At 37.2% G+C, this 23,012-nt stretch overlaps 2 protein-coding genes across 3 annotated transcripts in view; one reads left to right on the top strand and one right to left on the bottom strand.

Moving 5' to 3' along the window:
* The window catches only part of LOC100378773 (uncharacterized), a 13,581-nt gene extending 9,275 nt beyond the window's left edge, over nucleotides 1-4,306 (bottom strand). The window contains exons 1-4 of one of the 2 annotated variants that reach the window (XM_085493785.1): nucleotides 4,181-4,306; nucleotides 2,482-2,680; nucleotides 2,194-2,275; nucleotides 245-376 (exon numbers count right to left, since the gene is read on the bottom strand). In XM_085493785.1, the coding sequence (XP_085349911.1) occupies nucleotides 245-376; nucleotides 2,194-2,275; nucleotides 2,482-2,618 (351 nt within the window). In that variant the 5' untranslated portion in view covers nucleotides 2,619-2,680; nucleotides 4,181-4,306. The remainder of the gene's footprint in view (nucleotides 1-244; nucleotides 377-2,193; nucleotides 2,276-2,481; nucleotides 2,681-4,180) is intronic. The other variant, XM_085493791.1, reaches the window with a different exon arrangement.
* LOC102801644 (actin-histidine N-methyltransferase-like) lies at nucleotides 4,302-23,012 on the top strand. The gene is made up of 14 exons (XM_078011104.2): nucleotides 4,302-4,398; nucleotides 11,094-11,230; nucleotides 11,668-11,760; nucleotides 13,339-13,481; nucleotides 15,553-15,625; nucleotides 16,089-16,199; nucleotides 16,503-16,583; nucleotides 17,073-17,137; nucleotides 17,455-17,513; nucleotides 17,747-17,861; nucleotides 19,286-19,527; nucleotides 20,263-20,348; nucleotides 21,309-21,466; nucleotides 21,933-23,012. Exons 2-14 carry the CDS (start codon nucleotides 11,143-11,145, stop codon nucleotides 22,221-22,223), a joined length of 1,605 nt encoding a protein of 534 aa, XP_077867230.1. The 5' UTR covers nucleotides 4,302-4,398; nucleotides 11,094-11,142; the 3' UTR covers nucleotides 22,224-23,012.

Here is a 23,012-nt window from a genome sequence, read left to right as displayed (position 1 = left end):
TATCTTAGTGACAACTGGTGACTTACAATATAATTATTACATCAAGTATTTCAGATTGTTTCTAATTGCAGTATAGTGCATATGTATTATACCAATACACATCCAATGATGATGAAAGTTCTGGGATTACACCATGACACTGTGCAGCATCGATAACTGTCGCTACTCACTACTACCACAGTAACGCAAGGAACAAGCAATCAATCAATCAATTAAATTTGGTTTTATGTACATGTATACACACCTTTGGGTCATCTCCAAAAGTTGTGAAATAGTGTTCTGGTAACAGTGTTTTAGCAGCTCTGACAATGTCTTTGCATTTCTTAGGAGTCTCTTCAACTTTACCAGCTAAGAACAAGCATGCAGCACCAGTAACCTGAATAGAAAAAACAAACAAAATTTTTATACGTCTAGCACCAAAAGCTGCACCTGTATTCATTCCAAAAACAGATGCACTCATTCCATAGTTTGAATTTATACATTGGGTAAACTGTACATATAAAGCAAGTCATTGAAAATGACACAGTCCCCATTAAGTTCTCTTTGTGCTCGTCATATTAAAGTGAAGGGGTTGTCGCGAGTGTGTCCTTGAAACTCGAGTTCCAAGTGGCGTATACAACAGATTGTTTATTTACATCAAAACATGTGTTCCGTGTAGTAGTAATATGGCCAAAATAAAAACTGCCGTTATTCGGCCATCTTTGAGCTGATTATGAAACACACTGATATGTATGATGTATGTGCCAAATACGAATGAAAATGGTACATAAATTGTTGAAATATAGTAGTAATGACCAGATTTTGAAACAAATTGTCATGGACAAGCATCCTAACATGTATAAAGTACATGTATGTGCCAAATTTGAAAGAAAACTGACAGAGCACGTCCAAGATACCACATAACAAGTCATTGAAAATGACACAGTCCCCGTTAAGTTCTCTTTGTGCTCGTCATATTAAAGCGGAGGGGTTGTCGCGAGCGTGTCCTTGAAACTTGAGTTCCAAGTGGCGTATACAACAGATTATTTATTTACATCAAAACACGCGTTTCGTGTCATAGTAATATGGCCAAAATAAAACAGCCGTTATTCAGCCATCTTTGATCTGATTATGAAACACACTGATATGTATGATGTATGTGCCAAATACGAATGAAAATGGTACATAAATTGTGGAAATATAGTAGTAAGGCCAAAAAGTCAGATGGCTGTCAATCGGCCATCCTTGACCAGATTTTGAAACAAATTGTCATGGACATGCATCCTAACATGTATAAAGTACATGTATGTGCCAAATTTGAATGAAAACTGACAGAGCACGTCCAAGATACCGCATAAAAAAACAAAAACAAGATGCCTGCCAGTCGACCATCTTTGATCCAATTGCGAAATAAATTGTCATGGACATGTATTTTAACATGTATAGTCTATGTACCAAGTTTGAATGAAACTGACAAAGCATGTCCAAAATACAACATTTTCAAAAAACAAGATAGCTGCCAGTCGGCCATTTTGAATCACTAAACCACTGCATGTGCATATGTCCCACATAAAGTACTAGGCACATGCAAAGAATGAACGAAATCGGTCCAAGGGAGACTGAGATACGACTCCGGACGGACACATGGACGCACGGAGACTGAATTATAAGTCCCCGTTTTCGGACTTTGTCCGAACGGGGACTAATAAACATTGAACACATTTCAGGTTATTGACGCCATGTACAAACTATTTCTCTGTTTACAATGGAGGCAAGAAAGTGCTGCAGTGCAATGGAGATAGAATACTGCCACTGAATAGAAACATACGTACGATCCAAAACATTTTTTTTTTCAGATTATTACTACAAATGGAGAAAAGATGGATAATAATAAGGTTATCACAAGAATGCCCAAAAGTATGTGCAATACTCAGGAAGTCTCAGACAGCATCAACTTCTGCTACATGTACACATTGGTTGATAAATGTATTATTACTATACTGCCTTCATGCATACTAGTACTTGGCGATATTCTCAAGATAACATCATAGTACTACAATAATGTAAACCATGTTATGAATGTAATTTGACTTTTTATCTACAAATTTGAATATTTTTAAATGTGCACAAAGTGGTGTTTCAACCTCTCTCGGATAAACTATACAATCATTTCATGATTCCTTGCAGTGTGAAAATCAGGATAACTATACTTACATATCTTGGGAATGTCTTGAAGGAATGAAACATGTAAAACCTATGAAAATAAACTACCCCTGTCGCAAGGGTGTCATATCGTCTGTAGACTTGGGTTAAGGGAAGTATGGTATCCCATATGAATGAATGATTGAATGAATTATTTCAATTTGGAATTCAGACGCTATTATTAACTTCACAGCAATGTATAAAGGCTCAGTTTTCACACAATGTACAATGAACGCCCAACAGCTGGTTTTACGCTGTGACTCACTCAACTGCAACAGAATGATTTCAAAGAAAGGATACAGTCCTAGACTTGTTCCAGCATCAATAATAAAACGAGCACCTTCTTTTCTGTATCTTGCTTCGACCGAGAAGTCCAAGCCATCTTGAATTGTTGGTGTTTTATGAAGTTCGCTCTTCTCGTAATACCAAATGGGCATTATACTGAACTGTCTTTCACTGTTCTGTCATCAATATGCAATTACAAAGGGTAGTTCTGAATCTGGAAAACAAACAAAATGAATTCAATACTTACTCCTATGAAAATTTACCCTGTAAAGCAAGATGGTAAAGTTACCCAGACTGAAGACGTACAATAATCAAAGATAGAACAGAACATTGCAAGTCTGAAGAAGAAATTTGTTTTTCTTTAGTGTGGAATGTTATTCCAAACTACCTGTTTAACAGTTGTGAGTTATTGTTTGATTTCTAGTCACCTCGACCCCTATCCCGTTCGACCCTGGACACCTCGACCCCAAGTTAGACACCTCGACCCCTTGCCCCCTAGTCACTTCAACCCCCGGAGTTACACACTGTGGGTCACTTCGACCCAAGAACACTGTACGACAATATCATACTTTCACTGAGTGTGTCGGCCACCGATTTCATTTCACTTACTAGTTAATGTTCGTTGCTTGTCGATTTCTGTTCATTCTATCACACGCAACTGCAAAATGACGCCATCTTGGACTGAACCATTGTACTTAATCGGCGACACCCTATTATCCCGCAAATGAGGTATTGCCTGGGGAAAGTATGACCGCCGTGAGATGTCAAGCACCAGACTCCTGGTGTAATGCAGCAAGATTTATGGTCCCAAATCTTTAATACTTAGTACACAAACAAAACGGCCCTTTTCAGGGCCACAACATCCTCCAAAAAAAGATATACCGTACCGTGTCACCAATCAAGTACAATGGTTCAGTCCAAGATGGCGTCATTTTGCAGTTGCGTGCGATAGAATGAACAGAAATCAACAAGCAACGAACATTAACTAGTCACCGTGTGACCGACACACTCAGGGAAAGTGTGATATTGTCGTACAGTGTTGCATAATTCTCGGGTCGAAGTGACACACAGTGTATAACTCCGGGGGTCGAAGTGACTAGGGGGTAAGGGGTCGAGGTGTCTAACTTGGGGTCGAAGTGTCTAGGGTCGAACGGGATAGGGGTCAAGGTGACTTGATTTCTATTGTTTGTGACTGTGACCCTTTGCCCCTCGCAAGGGGTCTTAAATTACCCTTTTTACACCACTTTGAAAAGTTTTAGAAAAATAATAATTTGAGTACAAATTGCGATGAGACCTTAGAGAAGATACCTACCTGGGTCTAGGGAAATATGTATATTGTTACAAGTAGTTATGCGTTGATCGGGCGCCCTAACAATGTCCTACACACTTGGGGATCACCTGTTTGTGATCTAGGCGAGTGGAGTGATCACCCGTCTTTGTCAGAATGTAGAAAGTAAAGTTTAGACTAGGTCCCATACATTACATCATAGATTTAAAATTCAATCTTCTTTCGACTTTCCATGTTTCGATCAATGGGCCATGTAATGAATGAATGTGTATGCCTTTGATGCAAAATGCCGTATCAGCAATAATCGACAATATTTACGGAGACAAAACACGATTACGGCGCCGCATTTCGAACTCGAATACACAATGAAATACGTATCCACGTACACACATTATTTCTAACTATGAATACAACTAACTTACATACTTACAAACTTACTATGGCTGCCAAGTTCCGAGATATTTGATGGCATATGAATACTCTGTTCTCAGCACACTGACACAGCAAGTGAAGTTTTCAGGACGCCATGTTGCTTGTAAGGTGACGAGCATTGTGGGATTGGATTTCTACTTCCGGGTTTATGTAGCAGAAGAAAGTCGCTGTGAACGAAATGCGCGCGAATGGAGAAAATTATCAGAAACCGGGTAAGTACGTTTTATCGGAAATTTTTATACATGTACAACCAAATTTAGCTTTATAAATTTGTTTCCCAAAATGTTAAATAATTGTCTGTTTTTCAATATAGTTAGAATTATTAGAACAAAATCGAGACAAAATAAAATCACAATGGCTTGTTTACGAACATGTACCAAAACAAGGCATGGACATTGACGTGATCTTGTCTCTGGCCATGTTGATCGGCCATGCGTTTAATTAATCGTTCGAGAAAGACGTGTTTAGTTTTAGTTTTCTTAATTTATGGTTAAATCGTTTCGGAAAGGAGACTGAATGATTTTAGCAATTGTAGTTATTTTTAGCACGGAAAATGTTGTTTATTTTGATGGAGAAGAAGTCACAACTAACCATTAACCCAAGTGAACTAGAAGTGGAAGTGAAATACATAATCTGAAATCCTGTATTATAACTATCCTGCTAAAAATATTGAAATCTCTTATCTAACAGTGACACAAGTATACTAGTACTTGACACGTGTATCCCCAAGGGTTTAAAGGTCCATAAATAAACACTGCTCTACACTAAATCAACAAGCAAATGAGATAATAGTTGGCAAGCTTTCAAATTGTGCAAAAAGTCTTTTAGTGTTGTAATTTTAAATTCTCTAAGCTAGATGTGGAGTCAATATAAGCACCCATTAATACACAGTCAGCTGGTATGTGTATTGCTGTACACTAAAGGTAAGGGAGAAGTTTTGCAACATTTCTGGGTTTCACAAAATCAAAAGCAAAAACACTGATGTATTATAGAGGTACTCTTCTGATAAATTCATTGAACAAATTCGCGTGAACTCGTGTTCTTCATTCTTTTTTTGATAAACAGTGATTAGTAGTGAACAGCTACGCTGAATCTCATTTGCATAGATCTAACATACCCGGTACTTAATACTTTATCTGAAACCTATGTGCAGCCATTGTTGGCGTAAAACCAGATCTAAAGCATGTGTTGCCCACTTACTTCAAAATTGGTGGAAGCATTAACTATTATAGGTAGTTGATTCACACCACTTTGATTTGTAAATTTGACTCAAATTCTATTTTAAACACATTTCTCATAAATGCTTTGAGCAGTTCACTTAATTCATTAATATACAGTGTTCATAGTTAATGTAATAAGCTTTTAAACTGCTAACACAATGTAGCATGTATACTTCTAGCACACATACCGTATTTTTCCCATGTACATAGTACATGCTTAACATAACCATTTCACATAGATAGCTTTGTGAGCTAACAGAAATTGTATGTTCAGGCTGACATGCTTAATAAATTGGCGGGAATATCAAATTTCAATAAATATGGATGTTTATGTGATATCTGTGTGAAAATATTGTTTGAATTGCTGTATCAACAATGTATGTTCTCTAAAAGTGTGTGTACAAAGCTACTTGAATACACACTGATCATGTTGGTAGGTAATTTAGTCAACTTTTGTCAATGAGAATTATACACCATACAGACACCATTGTAATCTAGAACTGTGATAATATGTTGATCTGTCTTAAATGAATTTAACAGAAACAGAAACAGATGTATGGGTTCATGGCTATTCAACCACCATGTGCCTGGCCATGTCTATAGACCACAACCATGTACGGGTTCATGGCTATTCCGCAACCATGTGCCTGGCCATGTCTATAGACCACAACCATGTACAGGTTCATGGCTATTCCACAACCATGTGCCTGGCCATGTCTATAGACCACAACCATGTACAGGTTCATGGCTATTCCACAACCATGTGCCTGGCCATATATATAGACCACAACCATGTACAGGTTCATGGCTATTCCACAACCATGTGCCTGGCCATGTCTATAGACCACAACCATGTACAGGTTCATGGCTATTCCACAACCACGTGCCTGGCCATGTCTGCAGGCCACAACCATGTACAGGTTCATGGCTATTCCAAAACCATGTGCCTGGCCATGTCTGCAGGCCACAACCATGTACGGGTTCATGGCTATTCCACAACCATGTGCCTGGCCATGTCTGCAGGCCACAACCATGTACAGGTTCATGGCTATTCCACAACCATGTGCCTGGCCAAGTCTGCAGGCCACAACCATGTACGGGTTCATGGCTATTCCACAACCATGTGCCTGACCATGCCTATAGACCACAATCATATACGGGTGCATGGCTATTCCGCAACCATGTGCCTGGCCATGTCTGCAGGCCACAACCATGTACGGGTTCATGGCTATTCCACAACCATGTGCCTGGCCATGTCTGCAGGCCACAACCATGTACAGGTTCATGTCTATAGACCACAACCATGTGCCTGGCCATGTCTATAGACCACAACCATGTACAGGTTCATGGCTATTCCACAACAATGTGCCTGGCCATGTCTATAGACCACAATCATATACGGGTGCATGGTTATTCCACAACCATGTGCCTGACCATGCCTATAGACCACAACCATATACGGGTGCATGGCTATTCCACAACCATGTGCCTGACCATGCCTATAGACCACAATCATATACGGGTGCATGGCTATTCCACAACCATGTGCCTGGCCATATATATAGACCACAACCAGATCTAAAGCATGTGTTGGCCCACTTACTTCAAAATTGGTGGAAGCATTAACTATTATAGGTAGTTGATTCACACCACTTTGATTTGTAAATTTGACTCAAATTCTATTTTAAACACATTTCTCATAAATGCATTGAGCAGTTCACTTAATTCATTAATATACAGTGTTCATAGTTAATGTAATAAGCTTTTAAACTGCTAACACAATGTAGCATGTATACTTCTAGCACACATACCGTATTTTTCCCATGTACATAGTACATGCTTAACATAATCATTTCACATAGATAGCTTTGTGAGCTAACAGAAATTGTATGTTCAGGCTGACATGCTTAATAAATTGGCGGGAATATCAAATTTCAATAAATATGGATGTTTATGTGATATCTGTGTGAAAATATTGTTTGAATTGCTGTATCAACAATGTATGTTCTCTAAAAGTGTGTGTACAAAGCTACTTGAATACACACTGATCATGTTGGTAGGTAATTTAGTCAACTTTTGTCAATGAGAATTATACACCATACAGACACCATTGTAATCTAGAACTGTGATAATATGTTGATCTGTCATAAATGAATTTAACAGAAACAGAAACAGATGTATGGGTTCATGGCTATTCAACCACCATGTGCCTGGCCATGTCTATAGACCACAACCATGTACGGGTTCATGGCTATTCCGCAACCATGTGCCTGGCCATGTCTGCAGGCCACAACCATGTACAGGTTCATGGCTATTCCACAACCATGTGCCTGACCATGCCTATAGACCACAACCATATACGGGTGCATGGCTATTCCACAACCATGTGCCTGACCATGCCTATAGACCACAATCATATACGGGTGCATGGCTATTCCACAACCATGTGCCTGGCCATATATATAGACCACAACCATGTACAGGTTCATGGCTATTCCACAACCATGTGCCTGGCCATGTCTGCAGGCCACAACCATGTACGGGTTCATGTCTATAGACCACAACCATGTGCCTGGCCAAGTCTGCAGGCCACAACCATGTACAGGTTCATGGCTATTCCACAACCACGTGCCTGGCCATGTCTGCAGGCCACAACCATGTACAGGTTCATGGCTATTCCGCAACCATGTGCCTGGCCATGTCTGCAGGCCACAACCATGTACGGGTTCATGTCTATAGACCACAACCATGTGCCTGGCCATGTCTGCAGGCCACAACCATGTACAGGTTCATGTCTATAGACCACAACCATGTGCCTGGCCATGTCTGCAGGCCACAACCATGTACAGGTTCATGTCTATAGACCACAACCATGTGCCTGGCCATGTCTATAGACCACAACCATGTACAGGTTCATGGCTATTCCACAACCATGTGCCTGGCCATGTCTGCAGGCCACAACCATGTACGGGTTCATGGCTATTCCACAACCATGTGCCTGGCCATGTCTATAGACCACAACCATGTACAGGTTCATGGCTATTCCACAACCATGTGACTGGCCATGTCTGCAGGCCACAACCATGTACAGGTTCATGGCTATTCCACAACCATGTGCCTGGCCATGTCTGCAGGCCACAACCATGTACAGGTTCATGGCTATTCCACAACCATGTGCCTGGCCATGTCTATAGACCACAACCATGTACAGGTTCATGGCTATTCCACAACCATGTGCCTGGCCATGTCTGCAGGCCACAACCATGTACAGGTTCATGGCTATTCCGCAACCATGTGCCTGGCCATGTCTGCAGGCCACAACCATGTACGGGTTCATGGCTATTCCACAACCATGTGCCTGGCCATGTCTATAGGCCACAACCATGTATGGGTTCATGCCATGGCTATTCCGCAACCATGTGCCTGGCCATGTCTGCAGGCCACAACCATGTACGGGTTCATGGCTATTCCACAACCATGTGCCTGGCCATGTCTATAGGCCACAACCATGTACGGGTTCATGCCATGGCTATTCCGCAACCATGTGCCTGGCCATGTCTGCAGGCCACAACCATGTACGGGTTCATGGCTATTCCACAACCATGTGCCTGGCCATGTCTATAGACCACAACCATGTACGGGTTCATGACTATTCCACAACCATGTGCCTGGCCATGTCTATAGACCACAACCATGTACGGGTTCATGGCTATTCCACAACCATGTGCCTGGCCATGTCTATAGACCACAACCATGTACGGGTTCATGGCTATTCCACAACCATGTGCCTGGCCATGTCTATAGGCCACAACCATATACGGGTGCATGGCTATTTCGCAACCATGTGCCTGGCCATGTCTGCAGGCCACAACCATGTCCGGGTTCATGGCTATTCCACAACCATGTGCCTGACCATGCCTATAGACCACAATCATATACGGGTGCATGGCTATTCCACAACCATGTGCCTGGCCATATATATAGACCACAACCATGTACAGGTTCATGGCTATTCCACAACCATGTGCCTGGCCATGTCTGCAGGCCACAACCATGTACGGGTTCATGTCTATAGACCACAACCATGTGCCTGGCCATGTCTGCAGGCCACAACCATGTACAGGTTCATGGCTATTCCAAAACCATGTGCCTGGCCATGTCTGCAGGCCACAACCATGTACGGGTTCATGTCTATAGACCACAACCATGTGCCTGGCCATGTCTGCAGGCCACAACCATGTACAGGTTCATGTCTATAGACCACAACCATGTGCCTGGCCATGTCTGCAGGCCACAACCATGTACAGGTTCATGTCTATAGACCACAACCATGTGCCTGGCCATGTCTATAGACCACAACCATGTACAGGTTCATGGCTATTCCACAACCATGTGCCTGGCCATGTCTGCAGGCCACAACCATGTACGGGTTCATGGCTATTCCACAACCATGTGCCTGGCCATGTCTATAGACCACAACCATGTACAGGTTCATGGCTATTCTACAACCATGTGCCTGGCCATGTCTGCAGGCCACAACCATGTACGGGTTCATGGCTATTCCAAAACCATGTGCCTGGCCATGTCTATAGACCACAACCATGTACAGGTTCATGGCTATTCCACAACCATGTGCCTGGCCATGTCTGCAGGCCACAACCATGTACGGGTTCATAGCTATTCCACAACTATGTGCCTGGCCATGTCTGCAGGCCACAACCATGTACAGGTTCATGGCTATTCCACAACCATGTGCCTGGCCATGTCTATAGACCACAACCATGTACGGGTTCATGGCTATTCCACAACCATGTGCCTGGCCATGTCTATAGACCACAACCATGTACGGGTTCATGGCTATTCCACAACCATGTTCCTGGCCATGTCTATAGACCACAACCATGTACGGGTTCATGGCTATTCCACAGCCATGTACCTGGCCATGTCTATAGACCACAACCATGTACGGGTTCATGGCTATTCCACAACCATGTGCCTGGCCATGTCTATAGACCACAACCATGTACGGGTTCATGGCTATTCCACAACCATGTGCCTGGCCATGTCTATAGACCACAACCATGTACGGGTTCATGGCTATTCCACAACCATGTGCCTGGCCATGTCTATAGACCACAACCATGTACGGGTTCATGGCTATTCCACAACCATGTGCCTGGCCATGTCTGCAGGCCACAACCATGTACAGGTTCATGCCATGGCTATTCCACAACCATGTGCCTGGCCATGTCTATAGACCACAACCATGTATGGGTTCATTGCTATTCCACAACCATGTGCCTGGCCATGTCTATAGGCCACAACCATGTACAAATGCATGGCTATTCCACAACCATGTGCCTGGCCATGTCTGGAGGCGACAACCAAGTGCAGGTGCGAGGCTATTTCGCAACCATGTGCTTGGCCTCTTCTATAGGCCACAACCATGTACTGGTGCATGGCTATCCGCAACTGTGTGCTATGCACATGCTTTCAATACCTCATTTGAATATTTCATGCTCTACATAAGTTTATGCACCACAGCATGTCTATATACTCATAAGTATACTCATAAGCATGGCATTGTTACCATGTTCCGGTAAATGTATATTCTACATACTCCTTTATACAGACATGCCAGTTTGGTTGACTATTATGTACATTTGATTACATATTATCTTCTCTAGACACAGAAGAGAACTACTACATACATTATTGACAATATAAGTGAAGAGAATGGGCAGAAAAAGCAGGAAAAAACAGATCCGGTATTCGGACACATATGGCAGGGAAATGATGAGCCTTGCCAATAACCTGTTAGAAAGTAAGTTCTATATTTTAAGAACTGTTTCTAATTCTGTAAAACTGATACATTTCATGTAAATAGATTTAACTTTTAGAGGAAACTACCATGATTTGTACTATGTTTGGACCTATTTTATTGAAACTTAGCAGGTTGATCAATGAATGACTCCTAGCATTGGCCAAATGAATTATCATTAGTTGAGAAATCAAATTCATTACATACATGATCACAACTGACATTTTCTTCTCTTTGCATGAAACGTCTAACTATTTTGAATAGTTACTTTATAGGATGATGATTACCAAATGCTTGTTTCACAAGTATAATACCAATCTAAAACTATTAACTGTTTTAAAAACTATTTTTAAGGTTATTTAATAAACTGCTAGTGAATACCAGGTGTATATTTGACCGTTGTGATAACAAGAATATTTTTATCTTTTTAATCATCACAGAAGCTAATGGTCCACCATTATCAGGTACAAAGCAGTGGGAAGAATTCCTAGAATTACACAAACTGGTGGAAATAATCAGAGAAAAACAAATAGGTGAGAGTTTTAAAGTTTTGTTATTTGTTGGGTTTTTCTATTGGAAGTATCGGTATAAAATACTTATTTGTGTGCTACCAAAGCCTAACAGTCAGACCAATCAATAAGCAGTGTTCAAATTCTGCCTTGTAAATATGCTTCAACTCAACTGCAGTATTCTGACCATGATTCACTGAACTTCAAAGAATATGTTGAAGAACAAATTTCTAAAAATGTGGAAGTAATTTTTAATTGCTTAGTATAATTCTATTCTAGGAAAAAAACAGCGTTCTCAGTTGTATTACACTGCCATCAATCATTTTTAGTCCCCGTTCGAACGCAGTCCGAAAACGGGGACTTATGTTTTGACCTCCGTGTGTGCGTGTGTCTGGGCCTGTATCTTAGAAATGCCTGGACCAATCACTATCAAACTTCACACATACATCATACATGACATTATACATATGCACACCAATTTGTTTCACGATCTGATTTAAGATGGTTGAATGGCAGCCATTTTTGTACTGAAAAATCATCAAAATTAAGCATTTCTCGGCTGTTTAGAGATGGGTTTTGTTCAAACATGGTATATACATTGGACATTATAGGACCTTGATGCATGTCATTTTGTTTCAAAAGATTCAAAATGGCCGACTGGCAGTCATTTTGTTTTAATGAATGTGGTTCTAGTGCCATATCTCTGACTTGCTTTGACTGATTATGTTCAAATTTTAAATATTCATTATACATCATGTCATAGATATACAGATATATTGGTTTGACGATCCTATTCAAAGTGGCCGAATGGTGGCCATTTTTGTGCTGGAAAATCATCAAATATCAAGCATTTCTGGCATTTATTGATGAATTTCGTTCAAACATACGTTAGACATTACAGGTTCCTGATGCACGTCATTTTATTTTTCAGATCGGATTCAAAAAGGCTGACTGGCGGCCATTTTGTTTTAATGAATGGGCTTCTAGAGTCATATCTCTGACATGCTTTGACTGATTATATTCAAATTTTATATACTCATTATACATCATGTTATAGATATACAGATATATTGGTTTGACGATCCTATTAAAAATGACCATAGCCATGAATGGTGGCCATTTTTGTGCTAAAAACTCATCAAATATCAAGCATTTCTGGCCTTTATGGATGGATTTTGTTCAAACTTGGTACATACGTTAGACATTACGGGTTCCTGATGCACATCAATTTATTTTTCAGATTGGATTCAAAATAGATGACTGGCGGCCCTTTTGTTTTAATGAATGGGCTTCTAGAGCCATATCTCTGACACGCTTTGACTGATTATATTCAAATTTTATATATTCTTTATACATCATGTTATAGATATATACATGTATTCAAAATGGCTGATTTTGTTTTAAGTAATGCTGTTCCAGAGCAATATCTCGTTTGACGATCAGATACAAATGTCAATCATTTTAATGTTTTAAAACAATCATAATCATATTCCTCACATTGTTATATTCCAGCTGTATTACTATAAACAAAACTATATATCTTAAATGTGATAACTAATGGGGACTGTGCCATGCATGGCTTGTTTCAATTTCAATGTAAAGATCATATTCCTATTGAAACTTCAAGAGATGAACACATTGAAGAGTTTTTAACATGGTTGAAATACAATGATGTTGAGGTTGATCATGTATCAATAGAGAAATTTTCTGAAGGGTATGGTCTGAAAGCTTTAAAAGAATTTAAGGTAAGAGAAAGAATTAATAAGTAAATCAGACTTACTTTACTTTGAGAATGACAGATACATTACAAGACTACAAAATTTATATAAGGCATTTTTCATTTTATTTTTCATTTTAAAATAACTCCAGCATTTTTTTTTTATTCTGTCTGATTTACTGCATGTGTTGTCAATTTTATTTATCATAATGAAGATATTCATAAAATAAATAAAATTGGGGCAATTTGAAGATAAACATTCTTATTTATTCTTCTTAAAACATTTACACTCAAGGTCTCATATTTTAACCATTCAAACTCTCCATGCGCTACAATGTAAAAACTTGAAAAGCCGTGTTATTTTACACACATAAGCAATGAGACTTGATCCATCTATCATGTCTCTCAAGTACTGCAACATATATTATATGCTTTTTGCATATGCACAATTCTTGAAATATAAAAAATGTTCACTATGCACAGGACTAGGAGCTAAATTATCCTTAAATGTGTATAGTTTTGGAATTAAACACAAATAATGTGCTTTGATCATTTTATGAGTCACATTAATTATGAATAGAAACCTTTATACTAATAATTTGTGATATGATGTTGATTTGTTTTCTTGCTATAAATGTGATATTCATTGTCACATGCATATCATGTGTATCTCTATAGTGAAAAATACCATGAGATACAGGTTTTCACTTTGCTGTTCTACATCACACACCAGAACAACTCTTAATACTCGCTTTATAACAAACATTCTATATGCTTATGGTCTTCAACATTAAGTACATTAAGGGGATTGGGGACTGTGCATTACAAAAATAATTGTTGCAAATATTAGAAGTCCCCAAAGTGAATCTGATCCAACTAATCATTCACTCTAAATGTATTAGTCCACCATTTCAAAACCAGCTGGTTTTGACAAAAAATCTATGTAAGGTTTGCTTATTCTGGTATCATACCAAAATACAAATATATATACCACCATACCTTACAAAAAGTGGTTTTCAAGGATTATACATTAATGCAAATTGTGGCGTGAAACCTTAATTGTGAGGCAAGCAGAGTATTTAAAATATGTTGATTATGATTCATTGCAAAATAAACATTGTTTTGGTCTAAAATTATTCAATAATGCTTCTAAAATATTAGTATCTCAATATAAAACAAAAACAGTTTAACAAAGTGTTTTCTACATCATTGCAGCATCAATAAGTATTTATCCAGAATCCCTTGATATTATAGTAGTATTGTCATATGTGATATTTGTGCATCAGGTTAATCTATTGGTAAATGTCAGTCATCCTATTGCAGAATTCATTTCTAACTGTATTTGCCCTTGTTTTGAGAACACAGCTCTCACTTTCATCATTGTTGGCCGGAGGCATTACAGTGGAAATTGCATGTACTACAGTTAATATTGGGGTAATATGTAGGGTTCAGTGCTTCGATGGAGGTTTTTGTCAACATGGTGAGTGAGTTGATTCTATGGACCTGTGTACACTAATACTAACATGATAAAGCACATAGTTGGTTTCATATGCACAAATGGAAGATCGTAGGACACATTATGTAGGTGCTAGTGCAATATTATCAATACAACATGTAGCTGTCATATTTTTTCACTGTAGCATCACAAAGACAGTAATGTAGCCAATTTTTCTTTTTGTTCTCCATCGTCAACTTACATAACCCATGTCCATTTTAGTTGAAAAATATCTAAGAATTTATAGAAAAATACATGGAGGCATAAGTATTGAACCAAAATTTTGGTTGGAAATATAATGTATTTCAAAAGAGTAACAATTAGAAAACTATTCTCACATTAGAAGAATATTTCATCGCGTCACCTGAACTACTGTCAATTTTCATGGATTAATTAAAGACATGCATCTATAGTTTTATTAACTTATTAAATACTTTTTAGAAAATTAAGAGTGTTGTATACAACGTATGCACAATTGCAGTTCTCTTTATCATTCCATTATGTATAAACAAAATTTAGATTAAGTTTAATAAGAACAAATGTAGGTGCCATCTTGTAGCCTGTGGTGATGTATTCTTATTTGACACATGTCTGCATTTTTCAGAAAGAAGACACTCTGCTGACTGTACCTAGAAAAGTTATGATGACAGTAGAAACTGCTGAATCATCAGTTCTTGGTGAGTGTAGAGGAAATGCAATAATAAGTTGTTGTGTGCTGTTATTGATGTTTACTAGCATATTATATCTGCAGTCACCTTATTTAAATACAATATTTCAATAATGAAATGACTACACAATATTTCCATGATGACATGTTTTAAAATGAAGTTCAGAAAGTTCTAGTAATTTTCAGCACCTTAAAGTAATATATAGACATGTTTACTGTATAAGCTAAGAGTCCTATTCTGATTTACTCAAACAAAACCTGGATAAGGTGCCATTTGAAGTAGTGCCATATTTTTAACATGCTGATTACGTCTCCAACATTTAATTATAATCTATGTACATCTTTTATTGTGTATATTTGACACAGTGTCAGTCACAAACACTAAACAGGATCTATATGGCATTGTCAGTTTTATCTTACATATACAGATACAGTATGTATCACAATTTCCTTTTATTAACTTTGCTTCTCAGGTTCACTCATTTCTAAGGACAGAGTTTTGCAAGCAATGCCTAATATAACATTATCTGTTCATCTGCTTTGTGAAAAACAACTTGAAGATTCATTCTGGAAACCATATATCAGTATCCTTTTAACACAGTATACCGTTTCCATTGATACATTTCAAATGTTTTCCCACTGTTTATATATATTCTTTATTCCTGACATTTCTCAAGAAATATCAAATATAAACATTAATTTCAACATGAATTTCGAGGTATACAACTCTTGCTGTCTTTAGAAAAAAAATATAGACAGACTACTTTTCTGTAAAACAATTCTAATATATTGTGTCGATATTTTTTCATTCTTTTCATATTTTATTTTTTTATATTTATTATTCATGTTTCTTACAATTGTGATCTTTAACCATTGGCTTTAATAAGACATCCTTCCAAGGTCATACAATATTCCAATGTATTTTACACCAGAAGAACTACACTTATTGAAAGGATCACCAGCATTAGGTGATACATTTGTTTAATTTCCAGTTACAAATTGATGACTGGAATATTTTCAATCAACACTGTGATGGTACTTAAGTTTTAGGTGTTTTTTTTTGCAGCCCCATTGTGGGTTGTATGTTGTCACAGTGTACATGTATTACTTAACTTTTTCTATATAGGTGGGCAATGAGAATAGACCTGAAGAAATCTCACCTGATTCATGTACATATCATAGTTACCAGTAACTACATGTTACTTTCAACCACAAACCACATGCTTACATTGTAGCTCATTCAGCATTCACACAGCATAGTAAGGGGAACGTTGTGCTTTTCCTTGTGAAAACAACCTAGTTCCGAAAAACAATCCTCTCCTAGTAATCGGGTACCTTTTAGAACTAAGAAACAGTACCTTCATAGTAAATGCAGACTGTTAGAACATTAGAGAAATGCCTAACATTAGTGTAACTGTAAAATATAGTGAATTTTTTTAATTGTTTGTTTGTTTTAGACGATATACTGAAACAGTATAAGAATATTGGCAGACAGTATGCATACTTTTATAAGTTATTCCAAGTAAGTGTTTACTTTATCTGTTAACATCTTATCACAAACAGTTTGCTTGAATAATATAGACCCACCACAAACGGCAAAATACCTGACTTTGAAGTGGTTGAATTAAAAAAACAAATATTTTCAATGAAAATGGGAATGGAAGAACTAATTGAGAGATCAAACTGGTGCATGCAAATCAGTGGGGCAAAATCGATTTTTCATTGATTCAATTGTTCATAAAGTATTTTACAGTAAATGACCCTTATGAACACTGTTCTCAGTCTTTATCAATGTTACATTTGAACATGTTTTACTGGATGTGTTTGCTTTTGGTTTAGATTTTGCCAAATTCAACCAAGGTGCCCCTGAAGGAACGTTTTTTGTATGACGACTACAGGTAAGAAAATAGCTGACGTTCTAGTTATAGCGCCCTCTGGAGGGTTGTACATCTACTGCCTTTGTTCATTGACAGATTTAGAACTGCTGTGTATGCAGTGTTCTGTTCTATCCGTCATAGTGTTTTGAAGTACTGGGTATAACTGTTTCTTTCCATGATGATAAATTGAGTATTGTTCTTCAACAGTATTGTTTAATTGTACCTCATTACAAATATAACATGACTGTTTTTAGGTGGGCAGTATCAACAGTGATGACCAGACAAAATCATATTCCAGCTTGTGATGGCACACATAGGACCACATCATTGGTACCATTATGGGATATGTGTAACCATTGTAATGGAGTTGTAAGTACAAATAATAAAAAAAGACAACAATGACTGTAAAACTAGGGAATAACATAGAAAATCTATAATGTCAGAGTTTCTTGCTTAATATGCATTATTAGCTTAGCTTAATCCTCTTCACTCCCACAGGAGCATAAGGCGCCAATATAACTTCTCCAGTCTTCACTATCCTGAGCAAGCCAATGAATCTTGTTCTAAATTTTCCCAATTTCGTCTTTCACTGTCCTCCATTAGGCACCCAATGGTCTGCCTCTTTTCCTCTTTCCTGGTGGTGCCCATCTGAGTGCAGTGTGTGAGTGTCTGGTCTTATTCATTCTCATCACATGGCCCAGCCATCGCCAGCGTCTTTGTTTTGCTTCATGAATGATATTTTTAATACATGTGCATCTACTGATTTCTTTGTTTGTAATATGTTGTGACCAGTGTACTTTCAGAATTTGGTGGTGACACCAGCTTTCAAAGTCTTCGAGCTTGTTCTCAATCTTCTTGTTGGTTCTCTAGGTTTCTTGCTGCATACAGGAGGCCCGAGTGGACATTTGATTTGAAAATTTTCAACTTGGTGCTGGTTTTCAGGACTGATGATTTCCAGATATTCTGCATATGCATTATATATAGAATTTTATTTTTCAAGTTTCAATGTACTGCACTGCAACCAGTCTTACCTGTGTGCACTGGGCAAATAGCATATGACAAAAATATTCATCAAACTTAGAGAATTGAAGATATCATCATGAAATGAACAAATCTAAGAGAGGTCTACCTGTAGTACCTATATGTATAATATCAAAGCAATCGGACTTGCGTTTTTTAACAAGAAGTCGAAAATACCAGTATCACTTTTCACCAAAAATATTCATTTGTAGATATCATCACAAAATGAACAAATCTGAGAGAGGTCTTCCCAAGGTACATATATACCAAGTATCAAAGCTATAACAATAGTAGTTTTCAAAAAGAAGGCGAAAAAATTGACATGAACGACGATGGACAATCAATTATATGATAAGCTCCGCGGAACTAATAACAATAACAGTGTCACTATTTTATCTTTGGGTGCGAATGACTGATTCTAGCCAGTAACTGCACAAATGAACTCGCTGAAAATAAATGAGGACCACAGCCTATACAATCAATATTATTGAATTATTTATGATATCTAGGGCCATGTATATTTCTTTTTCAAAGACTAACATTTATGTCTTGTTGGAAATGAAAGTGCTGAAGTCAAAACAAAAACCACTGGCAATGTTTGTAAAAATATTGCGATGTTGTATAGGAGATTGATAGAGATATTGTTTTTTTCTTATCAGTTTATTTCGGTTCCTGCTGTTATTACGGTAGAAATTACCCTTGATTCAATGCTGTAATTTACCAAGATTCCTACTGATCTGACACTGGTTGTGTACCTTATTCATTAATTACAGATAACCACAGGATTTGATGTGGACACCAACTCACTATACTGTTTAGCTTTAAAAGACTTTCAAATCAGTGACCAGATATTCATCTTCTACGGAGCAAGAAATAATGCTGAGATGCTAACACATGATGGTTTTGTCTATTTACCAAATAGTCATGATAATACTTCCATTAAAATTGGCATCAGTAAGAATGACCCTTTGTTTGCATTGAAAGCTGAACTCTTAACCATGCTGCATATTTCTACGTAAGTTCAACATCTAATTTAGTTTTATCTTACGTATATACCTATAGTGCCAGAAAGTATGAATAATAAATATGACAGGACACCATGACCTCGCTCTAAGTTTGTTTGTAAGTTATTTTCAGAATTGATGCAACTGCATTATCACAGACAAAGCGAGTAAAAACACACCATAGATACATTGTATCTTGAGTATATATTATATGTATATACCGATATATATATATATAATTACAAAAATCATTGGTGCAGTACTAGTACTGAGTGTTCAGTAGTTTTATCTAGTTAACTGTATTAGGGACAACATCAAAAGTTCAATGTAGGATAAAAAACTCAATTTCTTTATTCCCCCCCCCCCCACTGAAACTTACCGGTAATTGATAATTCACCAATAACAAAGAAAAACAAGCTTCATTTGACGCACATATTTACACTCGAACCAAACCATTTTCTCGTCTTGGATGAGTTTTTTTTCATTTTCTGTTATATTTGTCCATGATTGGATAGAAAAAAAACGAACTACAAATACTCCAATATTTTTTTGACTTCATTAAAAATAAAATCTTTTTGTAGGATGGAAATGTTTTGAGGTCACCCAGCCCCAAACTAAAGCAAATAAGTTTTTGATCCGACATCGATCTTTTGACATCGTCCCTTATGTAAATGATGTTTGAGTTGACCATATACAATAATTACATTGATATCTTGAACTTTTAATTGTATTGTATTGGTTTTCAGATCAAGAACATTTCATATATTTTGTACAGAGATACCAATTCCACCGATGCTTGTTGCCTTTCTTAAAATTATTGTTATGGGTGAAGGTATGATTATGATTTTCAGTGAATGTAGAATGCACCATTTTCAGTTCATTGCAAGATCCTACTTTATGTGTGAAATTGAATGTCAAAATAGCATGTTAGATTTGACAAATGTAAAAGTAGTTTTGCGGTATTTTCTCACTTATTAATTCGCTATGAAAAATCAGCATTTTGACATTGAACTATCAGTTTTATATAAATTAGATTACTGGTATTTGGGAAAAGTCACACAATTATTAAAGACTAGGTTCTATGACAAGACAGTAAAATTTGGGACATTTTAGAGAGAATGGATGCTTTACCGAATGTGAACCTGAAAATATAAATGTCTCAAATTTGGTGGTGGTGGTGGTGGTGGTGGTGGGGGGCTTAGTCAAGCTTTGGCGCTAAGTCGGACGAGTACAGTATAACAAAAAGAAATTCAAGTTAAAAATCAAAATCAAATCGTTCAAATTTTGGTTGTGCCTTTCACACATTACGCAATGATCTCGCAGTGAACAGGAAATTGCCTATGAGTGAAATGAATTCAAGAATGGGTTTCACATTTATGTAAACTAATAAGTTAGGGGTTTTGTTAATAGCCGGCCATATGGCCTGCTATAAGCCCAAATTAGCTGTCTGCTCTCTGCCCTCTCGACTGCCTACACCGGTCTTGCTGCAACGCTTCGCACTGCTGAGAGCCTTTTTATTTATTTTTTGGCTTATTGTTACAGGATGATGGCCTGTCACTTAAATGTATGTCACTTAAATGTATGTAAGTGTCACTTAAATGTATGTAAGTGTGACTAAAAAATCTTAATTTGTATTGCCTATAACCAACCAATTTTATGTTGTCCACACGTCTGATAGACTTTTATGATCATGTTGCTGAATTATGATCCAAGTTTTTAAATTTCATGTAGTTTCATGTGATAAACCAAGAACCAACCTGTAACAATTATTAAAATAAATTCATTACTTCAGACGAGTTAAAAGAAAGGCTGAGGTCTGAAAATGATCTAAATCCAGCATTACTGTTAGATATAGACCATGTAGCAAGTATTGAGAATGAAATAAAGATGTGGAGGTTCCTTGATACCAGACTGGATTTGTTGTTGAAAATATACCATGTGTCAATAAAGGTAAGCAATAATGAAAATGCATTAAATTTATTGATATTTAAAGGGTGGCAGTCATCGTGCCGCGTCCTGTTCGATATGGGACTCGTGTAAAATACATTGTTTATTTACATGAAATTCGAACACATGTTGCGCGACAACCACCGCCCTTTAATTTCACTATCTGAAACATGTTTTGGGTTTTGAATTCACAAAATTCGCAGAAAACACTTTTTATTGTAATTTTATGTTTAAATGGATTTAATGGAATGACTTTCACTTATTAGTGAAAATGTGAGTAATGAAATCATTTGCAGTACAACAAATGTACTATTTGTGCCAGTTTTTTAAAATCACTAAATACAGTAGAAATTTTTCATTTTCCTGTGGGAACTGAACTGAACTGAAACCAAACTGCACATGCCAGTCTCCAGCTGCAACAAAATACTCTATAATAAGAATTGAAATATTCCAATCTTTTACCATCCAGGATGATGAAGCTATGCTCAAAAACAATGACCTAACCAACAATGCAAGACTTGCTATTCAACTCAGACTTTCAGAAAAAAAAATACTGCAACAGACAAAAAAATATGGACTGAAAAGAAAAGACAGAACAAGCAAACTTATCGGGAGTGATGAAGAGAATGCCAATGGTGAATCTATTAATGTAAATGAAGAAGGAAATATTCCGCGATATGTAAATGTAGGGACAACTGTTGATATTCTAGACAAAAGTTTGAATGGGGAAAAGTTACTGGCAGGTCTCGATATTCAATAACACTACTGACTACTATTGGTAGAAATGTGTGCTACAAAGCATGGTAGCTCATTTACATACCAAGTACATGTACATAGTTTTCACAGTGCTGACCAATAAATACCATATACATACATAATGTGTCAAACACAATATGCATGCAAAAATATAGCACAAGATGTATGAACCAAGCACATTGTATAATTGATAAATTAAATAGGGGCATCAAATAACACTACAGAATGTTTTGAAGGCTAATGAAATACCTCCAATTTTTAGGTATTTCAAGAAAAGGTTGCTAAGTACCAAATTATTGAGGGTCCACAAAGAAATTGGTAAATTGCACTATTCATTGAATAATTTTTGTTTTGTAAATGCCTAGAATCAATGGCTAAGATAGGGTCCCCTACCCTACATATAGAAAACTATGTAATGTGAAACATTTATGTGAATATGTAAATAAGATTTTACTTATAAAAATCATGTTATATATTTCATCTGTGGGCTTCTTGAAGCATATAGTTCAAAACTAGTTCAATGTTAGGAAAACAAAAGACAATGTATACGAGCAAGCAAGATTTAGAATACCAGCAATGTTCTTGAATGAACATTTAATGTGACATACATGCAACTATGTTGACACTTTAATGTTGGTAGCCAAACCTATTGTAAATCTTTTTTTAGTAGTTGATTGTTTAATGGCATTTTGAAGATTTTCAATGTACTGTGATTTTTTTTTGTTCTGTTAATATTGTTTATATTTGGAAATTGTTAATTGATTGCAAATTAAATAAAATAAAATACAAGCAA

The sequence above is a fragment of the Saccoglossus kowalevskii genome, chromosome 2 (genome assembly GCF_978046115.1).
Source record: "Saccoglossus kowalevskii chromosome 2, keSacKowa6.1, whole genome shotgun sequence".
NCBI lineage: Eukaryota > Metazoa > Hemichordata > Enteropneusta > Harrimaniidae > Saccoglossus > Saccoglossus kowalevskii.
Note: the sequence above shows the minus strand (reverse complement) of the source record. Positions and strands in the feature narration are given on the sequence as shown.